The sequence below is a fragment of the Acomys minous genome (genome assembly GCF_964271855.1).
Source record: "Acomys minous genome assembly, chromosome: 12".
Classification (NCBI taxonomy): Eukaryota; Metazoa; Chordata; class Mammalia; order Rodentia; family Muridae; genus Acomys; species Acomys minous.
In genome coordinates, this window is record NC_140493.1 from 60,009,123 (window position 1) to 60,021,737 (window position 12,615).

Genomic DNA, 12,615 nt, shown 5'->3' on the forward strand with positions numbered 1-12,615 from the left:
TGATAGAAGTAGCTGATATTGTCAGGATCACACAGTGGGTTTTTATCAGATCACACAGTAGGTTAGCTGCTCTGACCTGATATATTCTCTGAGGCTACCTGATGGAGTGTCTGTGTGCCCATCTTCTTACCTACTGTGCACACATCTAAAACCTACCTACTGTATACTCATCTAGCTACCTACCTACTGGGTGCCCATCTACCTACGAACTGAGGTACCACCACACCTAAAGTAAGCACCAACTACGTACTCAGCATGGTTGGCTGGCTGGCTGCCCACGTAACCACCTTCTTCTCCACACATGCTTACACCCTTTGGGAGAGCTACAGACGAGAAACCCAGCATGCCTATGACAGCAGATCCTGCTCCCTGGGCGAGAGATGTGCTCATACCCAGCTCCAGTCTTACTGTGGAAAAAGCATAATTAGCTGGACAATCATCCAGACCATACTTGTGTGAGAATTGGGAAAAATGAAAAGAGCTTAGCTGGGAAGACCCCTTTAGGAATCATGGGCTAAGGGAGAGGTAGAAGGGAATTAGCAAAGGCTGGGGGCCTGTGGAGAGGCCCAGCAATTCCTGCAATCAGGGATGAGGCCACCCTGGGGCCAAGTAGGACAAACAGATGTGGGCCATATCACCAAGTTAGAGGCCCAGGGAGAGACTGAGAAAAGCAGTAGGGCTGCAGTGGGAGGGTTCACACCTGGTCCAGAGTAGGTGAGACAAACATTAAAACTGGTGGACTCACCTGGGCTAGGCAGGGCCCAGCAGAGAGCAGGGGGCATCCACCTAGCTTTCTCTACAGCTGAGAGCAAGGTAAAATTCAGGAACAGGAAATGAAAGAAAGAAAGAAAGAAAGAAAGAAAGAAAGAAAGAAAGAAAGAAAGAAAGAAAGAAAAAAGAAGTAAGAAAGGAGGGAGGGAGGGAGGAGGAGAGAGGAAGGGAAGCTCCTTCAGCCAGCCCTCCTGCATTTAGACCCTGTCTTTTAAGTAGCTCCAACAATCCCACTTTGATGTCATGGCATCTAGATGAGGCAATACTTTTAAACTGGAAAGAGGACATGAAAGAAAATATAAGGAGTTCCCCTGCCATCCCCCGGAAGAGCGAGCTCCCTCAGCCAGCATCCCTGATGGTCTTTGTAACTGCATATCCTTCCTCAGACCCAAAGCACGGCCACCAGGCCACCCCTGTCACTGGCCAGGTAGCTCTCTCTGCACCACAGGGGCCCCAGCTCTTTCCCAGAGGACACTACCTCCTCCTCCAGGCCAGGTCTCCCTCTGGGAGTTGGTAAAGCCAGCCTCAGATGACTCTGGTGTGGACCGGTCTATGAGTCTCATTAATGGAACAAACATTAAATCGAGGTAAACATATTTTTAAAACATCAAATCTACTTCTCCACAGAACTTTGCAGAAGAGATGTAGTTCACAGGCCTCCATTAGTGTCCAGTTTGCCCCGTCCAGCTCTGCCACCCCAGCAGATCTTGCAGGGCAGCAAAGTTGGGATGGGGAGAGACAGACCACAGACAGTTCCTAACCCTGCCTCAGGCACTGACAAGCTCCCTGTCCTGAGAATTTAAGTAGACTGAAAGATTCATTCACTCGGCTTCTTAGTTGTTTTGCTTTCTCCTGTCTGTCTGTCTGTCTGTCTGTCTGTCTGTCTGTCTGTCTGTCTGTCTCTCTCTCTCTCTCTCTCTCCTCTGCCCCCATGTGCCCCCCCCCCAAACAGGTCCTCATATGTCCCTGATTTGTGTGATGCCAGTGATAGAAAAAAACCTGGGCTTTGCACATGCTAGGTGAGCAACCTACCAGCTTGGCTACATCCCCGGGTCTTAAAACTTGTAATGCTCGAATCTGATACAAAACTCACAAGGCACAAAAAGCAAAACTGCAAGCTTTCTCCCTCCCTTGCTCGCCACTTAAGCCCTTCACCACGCTGTAGAAGTGTGGGTTCTGTCCCACGTTGCAAGTGGCAGAAGAGAGTCCACACACAGTCCCAGCTCTCTCTCACTTTCCTCATTTCACGCTGGAATCCGATCGTTTTGTCTCTTTAAAAACATATAGAATGGGGATCTCTCCCCATCAGGCTGTGTCCAGCTTTGCACTTATAAACAATGCCCCCGTGGACGATGTTCTGTGTAGCTTGTGTATACAGCTGTACACAGAAATATAACTTTGCCGCTGACGTGTCTTCCCCAGCTGGGAGCGGGCTCTCTCGGCAGCATCTTCACAGGCACAGGTTTTCAGATCTATGCTCCCTTCCCTCACTAGGAAGTCTTGCTGAGCCTCCCGTTCCCTTCCCCACCCAGCATGCTCAGCTTTCCGGCCCTAGGGTGCAGGTCACCACCCCTCCCTTCATATCTGCTCTGATCCCACAGAAAGGTCACCCTCTGTCACCATCCAAAGTATAGAATTCATGAAGGGCAGCACAAGAGTGGTGGGGAGCGGGAGGAAAAAAAAATCTGGCAAAATATTAGGAATGAGTCCATCTAGGTTTAGCGTGTGGTGTGTGTGTGTGTGTGTGTGTGTGTGTGTGTGTGTGTGTGTGTGTGGTGTGATTAATAGCACTACTCTAATTTTTCATCTAAATTTTAAAAATAAAAAAATACAGAAAATTACATTTAAAACAAGAAAGAGGCCAGGCATCGTGGCGCACACCTTTCATCCCAGCACTCGGGAGACAGAGGCAGGCGGATCGCTGTGAGTTCAAGGCCAGCCTGGGCTGCAAAGCGAGTCCAGGACAGCCAAGGCTACACAGAGAGACCCTGTCTCGAAAAACCAAAAAAAAAAAAAAAAAAAAAAAAGAGTGAGGCAGACATGGTGGTTCCCGCCTGTAATCCCAGCGCTGGGAGATGACATGGGGGAACTAACTAGAAGTCCGTCTTAGTTCCAGGCCTGTCCTAGCTTCTCTGGTCTCCAAACTGGCATCTCATGTGCTGCCTCAAACACACCCTAGTTTCACCATCAGTGAGCATGGAGGCGCTCCTTCCAGATCCTCCTCCCAAGTGGCAGGACGGGCGGATCACGCTCGGTCTAGGCTTGCTTGGCCCTGCTAAGCATTTGCTGTGTTACTAAGGTAAGCTAGCTAACTTTAAATCACTCCTAAGCTAGTTGAAAACTGTCACCTGCTTAGAAACATGAATAATTGGATAACGTATATATATAAAGGCTTGGCACGGTGCCTGAGATATAGTAATTGCTGAGCAGATATTAGTCATTATGCACACAAGCACACACCATTATGTCATGAAATCCAAGCGTGTAATCCAATTCTCTGCACAGCACAATAGTTCGTAGCTGTTAGGTTCAGAGGCCTGGCTAGAAAGCAGAGAAGAAGCCGAGGCTACTCCACTCTCTAACGAAAGATTAACCTGTGTCTTCCGTGAGATGTCATCCGAAGATTATTCCTTGTTCACAAGCCTTAGCTCCAGCCTCAGAGGTTTTCCTGTCAGCCCCTACCTCATAAAAAAGGGAAACAAAGGCTAGGCTTTGTTTAAGTTCAATACCAAAGACTCCAGCAAATGTTTGCTTTTCCCTTTTAATGCTGCCTCCGCCCATACCACGCCCCAGCAAACACATAAAAACGCCATTTGCCCTGTTTGGCTGTGTGTAACCCAATCTTTTGGAGACCTCTCCCAGTGCTCTCTTTACTTTTGAGACCATGGGATGCCCTATAATACTCTCTATCAGATAACCCGCTTAAAATTGGGCCTAAGTTAGGCAAAATACCAACGTAGTGTATGTGGAGTGTGACTTCTGTGTAAATGGCAGTATCTCTCAACTCCCTTGGGAGCTCCCAGGGCAAAGGGGCTGAGGGGGTGAGGATGGGGGTCAGCAAAGTACAAACCTTGATTGCTTGGAACTAAGGTCTCCTTTAGATAGTCCTTTGGCTGTCTCTGTGCACCCTGAAAACTAATATTTACACATCTTCCCCCCTCCTTGGGTATCTAGGAGTTCAAGGGAGAAAGTACTGTCCATTTAGAGACATGCCCCAGGAAAGAGTGTCATGATTGCCAAGTTAAGCTTTTGGTAAATTACTTTTTAGATTTATTTATTTTATTCTATGAATAGGAGTACGTTGCCTATACGCGTGCCCCAGGCTCTGTGAGTTTGGAAGCATCAGATCCCTCCAAACTGAAGTCACAGATGGCTGCAAGCCACCGTGTGGGCGCTGGGAATAGAACCTGGGTCCTCTACAAGAATGAGCAGTACTCTTAACACAAGTCATCTCCAGACCCACCCAAGGTTAGCTTTCTGGAGGCTTGTATTTGGCACAAGCATCAATAAAGCAGGGTGTGATTGCACATGCCTGTAATTCCAGCGCTGGGCAATGGAGACAGTCCACTCAAGAGGTCACAGCCAGCCTCCTCCACAGCAAACCTTGTCTCAACAACAGCCTCCGTTAGATATTTCAGATGAGAAAGAAATAGTGGGAAAGAGACAGATAGATGGGTCTGGAGAAACGGCTCAGCAATTAAGTGCATTCGACGCTCTTCCAGAGGACCCAAAATTGGTTCCCAGCACCCAAGTCTGGTGGTTCATGTCTGCTTGTAACTCCAGTGAGAGAGGAGTCTGACATCTTCTTTTGGCCTCTGTGGGAAGTGCACATAAACACACACCCAAATAAAAATTAAATTAAAAATATGAAGAACGAAGAAGAAATAGCAAACCTGAGACATGATAGATTCACAATCAGCTACCTAAGTTTAAGCTAATCTTTTAATTTGCATAACCTCAGTCACTTAAAGTAACTATAAAGATTATAAAACTCTGTTCTCCCCAATTCACTGCTTTTTTTGTTTGTTTTGTTTAGGTTTTTTTGTTATTTGTGGTTTTTTTTTCAAGACAGGGTTTCTCTGTGTAGTCTTAGCTGTCCTGGACTCATTTTGGAGACCAGGCTGGCCTTGAATTCACAGTGATCCACTTGCCTCTGCCTCCCTGAGTGCTGGGACTAACTAAAGGCACACGCCAGACGGCGCCCGGCTCCCAATTCACTGCTTTTCTGTTGTGAAATGTTGTGCTGCCAACACAGACCTGCTTTGTTTCCAAGAAGCTATACCATCCGTTCCTGCCTCACACACAGGACACTGGGCGGGGCTTGCTCACCACTAGCTGCACCCTGAGAGAGAAGCTACCTGAAGGAGGAAACCAATACACAAAAGGGATTTCACATGCTTTACAGGACATAGTGCCCCACGTCCACACACTGACCCCACCTACTTGTCCAGTATTACAGGCACTGCCAAGCAGTGCTCAGGCAGCCCATTAGCTTCTGACTTTCTTAAAGATGGATGAAGGCCTCTTACCTCCAGCTGTCATCAGCCAGCCATCTCAACAACCACTCCTCAAAAATGGCTTCAGCTCTTAGGTGGCATCTTTTATATATTAGAGAAAATTTAGAAATTTGCCATTAATTAAAAATAAACTAGTAAAGCCAGGCATAGTAGCACACGCCTTTAATCCCAGCACTTGAGAGGCAGAGGCAGGCGGATCGTTGTGAGTTCAAGGCCAGCCTGGTCTACAAAGCGAGTCTAAGACAGCCAAGGCTACACTGAAAAACCCTGTCTTGAAAAAAGTATAAAAGAAAAACACGTGACCGTAAATGTGAATATAAATTTCAGGATACCAGAGAAAGAGCTAGAGAAGTGGGAAGATAGAGAATAAATGTATAAAGGTAAAAAGAACCCAATTAAAGATCTCAGTATTGCAGCATTGGAGAATGCTGCTCTTCAGTGCGCACAAGTGAGTTAAAAGCTATCTAAGGGCCACTAATGTTAGGCTAGTCACTGTGTGCACACACACAAGCACTCGGCTGAAGAGACCAAAGCATCTTAAGTAGTAGCTATGCCCATCATTCTGGCCAATGGTTCCTGTTGTTGTTGTTGTTGACAATGACGGTGGTGGTGGTGGTGGTGGTGGTGGTGATGGTAGTACTTCTTTTTGGTTTTTTGAGACAGAGTTTCCTCTGTGTAGTAGCCCTGCCTGTTCTGGAACTTACTCTGTAGACCGGGCTGGCCTTGAACTCACAGAGATCCACCTGCCTCTCTCTCAACTTCTTGGATTAAAAATGGTTTTTATGATACAAATGAGTAATGTTCCAGGGCATGAAGACAAAGAACGCTCTGGTCACTGGAGTGTTAAAACATCACACTGTCTCTTCTGGGGCCTGAGTGAGCAAGGGGCTATGGATGGGGTATATGGCCAAGCAGGAGCTGTCATTTGAGCTGCTTTGCTAGAGGATGCACCGCTGGATGCTCATTTCCCTCCTGGATCCATGTAAGATGCACTCTGCATTTCTCGGAAAAGGAAAATTATAGCCTGGTTTGTCTTGTTTTAACAGATTATTTGCTTACGTGAGGACAGGAGCCTGAGGATAGCATTCGCCCTTCCATTACCTAATCCTGCAGCACAGGGATGCACGGCCACCACGAACTGCATCTCCAGTTGCATCCTAAGCACATGTTGACACAGGGTCTGTGTCCCTGAACCTCTCTAAGCGACTTCCTGTGAAGTTCCTTCCCATTCCCAGCAAATTGGAAGAAAGTTCACCAGTGATCTGATGATAAAGGGATGTGCGGGACACGCCAAGTCCTCTATCGCAGCTAGAGGCAGGTGTTCAGGAGCAGGATGGACATCGTGAAACAGTCAGTCTTGTTCTACCCTGGTAGGCAAAGATGCTAAGTTCAAAAGCATCAAAGAATAGCCCCGGCTATCCTGAAGCTACCTCTGTAGAGCAGGCTGGCCTCAAACTCACAGATATCTCCCAAGTGCTGTGATAAAAGGCGTACGCCACCACAGCCTGGCAGGTTTTCCTTTTAAAAGTTGTCAAAAGAAAGGCCAACAAGCTGGCTTAGTGGGCAAGCCTGACAATCTGAGTCCTGTCCCCACAACCTACAGAGGAAGTTAGGAACGCTGTTCTGTCTGTAATCCCAGCACTCCTCCTGGAAGGTGGGAGGCAGAGACAGGAAAATGTCCTGGGAGCTCACATCCTTCTGGCCTGGACTATGGAGGGTGGCAAAGACAAGAGGCCCTGACACAAAAGAGAGAGTGAGCTCCTGAATGCTGTCCTCTGACAGAGCCTCCACACGCATGTCCTGGGTCCTGTGCACCTGTGTTCACACACATAGAGATGACATCAATAATGATGATGATGAACAAAAATTTCTAAAGAAATATAAGAGCAAGAGAGTAATATTAAGTGGTAATGAGGAAAAAGCATTTTTACTGAATCAAAACTCCTCCAAAACATTGGCTACAGATATATATATATATCTTTTAAGACTGGCGGTAAGGGGGTGACCTCCTCCATCCTAGCATTTTACAGAGTGTAGGAGAGACAAACACAGAAATGGGCAATAGGTTTGTTGGTGTCCTGATAAAGTAAAAGAGGAAACACCGTATTTTTCAGACCATAAGATGCATTTTCCCCCAAAAGTGGGGGGGGGGGGGCAATTAGGGTGCGTCTTATGGTCCGATTGCTGTTTTTACTGTTTTTCTTATTTTATTGCTCTAAAAACTGAGTGCGTCTTATGGTCAGGTGTGTCTTACGGTATCCACAGCAACAGCGCAAGGCACTCAGCAGCATGCTAACACTCATGCTGGTCCTCTGTGTGGTCGCCGTGAAGACATTTTAGCACACAGGGCTCACCATGAACAGAGACAGCAGCACTGCAGAGCAGAGTGAGAGCATCTCAAGACACCCTGGAAACCTGGGAAGGGCTGCAGTCAGGCCTGCACCGTGTGGGTGATGTCACCAGTGCAGGAGACAGTGCTCTACGGCAGCACTCTGAGCTCCCCACTCTTCCACGACCCAGTAGTCTTGTGTGGGAAATCACCCTCTTGGAGATTCATGCTTGGTAAACCTGCTTTCTAAGTGTTAGTGTTCAGCTCCAAAGAGCAACTTAAAATTAGAATGCCCCTGCAAGTGTGAGTCATGTGAGAAAGAGCGGCACAGAAGCTGCCTCACCGTAATCCTCTGGCTGGGACCTCAGGCATCTGAGGAGTGCTTTACCCCCATTCCACACCATTTCACAGCTCTGCAAACTAGAAGTGAGGAAGGAGGGCTGTTGTGAGTTCACAGCCAGCCTGGGCTACGCAGAGAAACCCTGTTTAAAAACCACCCCTGCCTCAAGAAAAAAGAAACACAACTGCTCACCGCTCTGGTCCCAGGCCTAGGTTGCAGGCACCTTCTGCTGCCCTGCCCGCAGACCTACTCCCACCCGTGGGCTCTGACAGGGGAAACACTAGAACTTCACCATCGACATGGCGAGAACCGGAGACAATGCACACAGCACGTGGTCCTCCAGACTGCACGGACCCTGAGGGGGGACAGGTCCTGTGGTGCAAGACTGTTTGGCCTCCTTGAGTCACCTAGCAGAAAGCTGCTGTGGCACAACTGGAAAAACCAGCTCTGAGAGGTGGAACTTGCAGCCACTCTGCCTGATGGCTGGCAGCCAGCTTGGGAGGGCAGCCAGAGTCTGGGACACCCCAACTCCCACAGCCCTCACCACCCTCCCCCGCAAACTCACTGAGAATTCGAGCACCTTCCAGGACAAAAGTTGCTCCCGTAACTAAAGGAAGCTAAATGACTCAGTGTTGACATCTTCGCCTTTCTCCTATTTGTTCTGAAGATAGATGCAGCACACAAGGCAGCCACAAAGGGGCGGGGCGAAGAAGCAGGCCTGGGGGAAGGCACTGGGAGGCAGAGCACTGCGCTAGAACAGAGGCTGAGAGAAGGTTCTGTGGTAAAGCACTTGTCACACGAGCGTGAGAACCATTTCGAATCTCACTGGGCTGCTACCTCCTTGACACTGGACGTTAGGGAAGACCTGAACCTTGATGTCATTGTGTACAAAAATTCAAATGTATACCCGCGGCTGGGCAGAGAAAGTTCCAGAACAGAGAGTGAGCACTAGGAAAAAAATAGAGAGAGTGGCTACTCGTCATGAGAGTCACTCACAACCTTGCAAAACACTCAGGGCATGGCTTTTAAAATTCTTAAAAAAAAAAAAAAGTTTATTTACTTATGCATTTTATGTAATAATGCTCTCTGCATGTACACTTGCAGGCCAGAAGAGGGCGTCAGATCCCAGGATGGATAGTTGTGAGCCCCCATGTGTTGCTGGAATGGAACTCAGGACCTCTGGAAGAGCAGACAGTGCTGCTGAGCCATCTCTCCAGCCTTTTCTAGAATTCTTAATTTTCCAAAATAATTCCTAAAGCTGCATAAAAAAAAAATAGTCTTCCAGTTGGATGCAGTGACACATGCCTGTCATCACAGCATTCGGGAGGCAGAGGCAGGTGGATCTCTGTGAGTTCTAGGCTATCCTGGTCTACAAAGCAAGTCCAGGACAGCCAGGACTACACAGAGAAACCCTGTCTTGAAAAACAAAAAACAAACAACAGCAACAAAGTTTTCTAGACCTGATATTGGAGTGTGTGTCTGTAATCTCAGACCTAGGAAGGCAACACAGGGACCCTGTCTCAGAAAAAAATGATACAAACTAAACAATTATTTTATTTTTAAACATAAGTGAAAATGTTAGGTTTTCCACTGGCATGGAAGGGCACACAATGCTCTTAACCTCTGAGCCATCTCTCCAGCCCCATTTGAAACTTTTAAAAACTCACTTATCAGTTAAAAAACGACAGCTACTAAAAATAGATATTAAGGAAATAAAACAAACACTGCTACAGGAAGGATCATAAAATATTGCCCAGGGTCATTGGCCAGCGTGTATAAGAAAGTCAGTGTCTGCCTAGAAATACACCTGTGCACATACAAACTCATACGTGTACACATGTGCATATCCAGACATACATGTACACAGCTGTGCATATACATGCACACACACATTTAGATGGCAAAGCAGATGGCAAGCAAGAGACATAGAATATAGTGGCTGCAGGAGCAGCTCACTCAGCCCCAAATCAACTACTCCATCAATTTCCCCCTGTCTCTTCTGATTCCCACTTCTCTTTCTGAAAGGTCCCCTGCTGACACAGTCTTTAACAAGGTCACCTCTGACACCCATTACCTCAGACCGTGATACTGAAAATACGGTGAGGGTTACAGCACGTGTTTGGAGCTAGCTTTAACACGCTATGGAACACTTTCTGTGGCAGAACCCCATTTTCTACTCAGCGGGTCTGGCCCCTCCTTGGTCACACTCTCTCACTTGGACACGTGGCGGAAGCCTTGGAATGGTGCAGACAACCCTCCGTAAGCTGCGACAGTCTCAGGAGTAGGGAGAGAGCTGGGAGGGTCTCAGGCAGGTCTCAGGCAGCACATGGTATGTGCAGGCCCTCGACCTCGAATCTTGTAGCAAGGCTTGTTCCCTTCACTGGAACATTCTCCAGGCTGCACTGCTGGTTTGTCACTTTGTGCCCATTTGGGTCACCTTTCTTGGGCCAAAAGCCAGGTTCACCTACATTGTTTTCTACATGAGTGGACGGAGACACTGAGCAATTCATTTTCTTCAGGAAAGCCTGCTTGCGAACTCCCCGGCAGCTTCCTCTCTCGCTCGCCCAGCCTTCCCGCTGAGGACACTGAGGCATTGACAGCTTTGTTTACAGTGACCTCCTCCTGAGATCCAAGACAAGGTCTCCTAACACTCTCCCAGATGGTAAACAACTGAAGCAGAAAACATGCTTAGGTTTTATCTGAAACATCCTTTACCTGCAAAATGAGGCCGGAAGAGTAAGGACGCTGAGACCCAGAATGGGCTTTGGGGCCTGCAAAGCAGACTTGTTGCTGGAGAGCAAATAGGACTATCTGTGGAAACACTTCCTTATCTGTCCTTGACGCCTGTTTGTCAGAGACATCACCCCTCAATGGCTTAGCCACACTCACACCCAAGGGAACAGAAAAGGGCCGCACAGTCAACAAAGTGTTTCAAAGTCACCGTGGTGAGAGGCGATTGGAAGCCTGTCCCCCCTCACAGCTGAAGCCCTGGGTCACCCACTGGGAAGACACAAGCTGCCTGACAGGTGGCAGAGAGAAGCCAAGGGGGCTTAGGAGACTCCGAGTGTTAGATGCACGGTCCAAAATGGCGCTTGTGGCCTGAGGAACAGGGGAGGGCTGTGGAGGCTCATCACACGTTGTCAGAGCAAAAGCTACTCACTAAAGGGCAAAAGTATGAATCTTCTGCAAAAGGGAATAAAGCCAAGTGTGGCGGCGTACATCTTTTATCTCATCTTTGTGAGCTGGAGGCCAGCCTGGTCTACAAAGAGAGTTCAGGATAGCCAGGGCTATTACACAGAGCAACCCTGTCTTGAAAGACCCAAATAAATAAATAAGGGAATAAGTTTCAAGTTTTTAGGGAAGCACTACACGGGGTTTTGGGAAAGAGGCTTTAAGAGTCATCATAGGTTTCACTGACCTTTGCTTCTTCGTTCACATCCCAGGTGAAGGAAACAGCGTTGTAGGCGATCTCTTCGATGTTTCCGATGGTGTTGAAGCTCTCCTTGTAATCAGCTACGACATGGAAAGAGAAGAGAGGGTTAGCAGAGCGGCAGCCAGGTGGGGAGGCACACGCCTCTAACCCCTGCGCTCAGGAGGTAAAGACGAGAGAGTCATCTCATAACAGAGCAAGTCTGAGACCAGCCTGGGCCAATACATGAGGCCCTGGCTCAAAACACATGCACCACACACAGCTACATACACGCATACATACACACGCATGCGCCCACGCACACGTACTTGTACAGGGACGGACGGGGAGTACCTCAATAGCACATTACTTGTCAATGGGCAATTTTTAAATTTGTCCATTTTTCTATCAGTGAGACAAGGTAAAGATTTCTGTTTACAGTACCCTTCTACTGATGAAAAGTGTTTACGCATGCATTTATTAAAAGGGTAAATCAATGTGAACGATGTCTTTATCTGATTTGACCATGAGTTAGCTTGTTTATTTTTTTCTGTTCACCTTCCTACTCACTTTCTTGACAGGCCCCCTACAGGGACCTTTTTTGGCAAGCAAAATAGTCTGCAAATCAGACAATGTCAATAGGGCTTTAGGAAAGAAATTGAAGAGTGAAGGCGTTCCCTGAGCAGTAATGGTGCTGGGGACCACACAGGCCCTCACACATGCTAAGCACACGCTCTGCCACTGAGGCACCCCCATGCCAAAGAAAGACATTTCCAAAACTTTGTATTCCAGAGAGTTGACTCGGCCACACTCGGCTGTCAACCACCTGAGCACTCTGGGCTCTGTCCCATCTCTACTCTTTACATCCATGTCCTTCCAGCCCATCAGACTCCCCGTGGAGTCAATACGATCATCATGTGTGCTGTGTACAGCTGTGGGCATGGTGAGCTACACAGAAAAGCCGTAATGTGCTTACTTCCTCTCTCCAGTGATGGGCCGGGTACCTCTGCACCGCAGTAAGATTGCTCATTGCTGGGAACCAAATGGCTGCGGAACAACCTACCACGAGCGCTCCAGAACAGCTCTCTAGACTCCCTAGGGTAGGCTGGTGGTCTAGCCTCAGGCTGAATTCTGGTCTAGCCTCAGGCTGGATCCTGTTTCCCCCTCTTTTTCAGATGGACTCTGCTTTCTAAGCTCCCTGAGGGGTTCAGAGTGGATGCTGGATGCTGTGTCTGCATCTCTTACGTGC

The 12,615-nt window shown here is 48.0% G+C and overlaps 1 protein-coding gene across 3 annotated transcripts in view; it reads right to left on the reverse strand.

Moving 5' to 3' along the window:
• GRHL2 (grainyhead like transcription factor 2) overlaps positions 1-12,615 on the reverse strand; it is a 141,032-nt gene that overhangs the window by 46,416 nt on the left and 82,001 nt on the right. For all 3 annotated transcript variants that reach the window (XM_084747942.1, XM_084747941.1, XM_084747943.1), the window contains one exon: positions 11,376-11,470. In XM_084747942.1, coding sequence (XP_084604068.1) covers positions 11,376-11,470 — 95 coding nt within the window. The remainder of the gene's footprint in view (positions 1-11,375; positions 11,471-12,615) is intronic.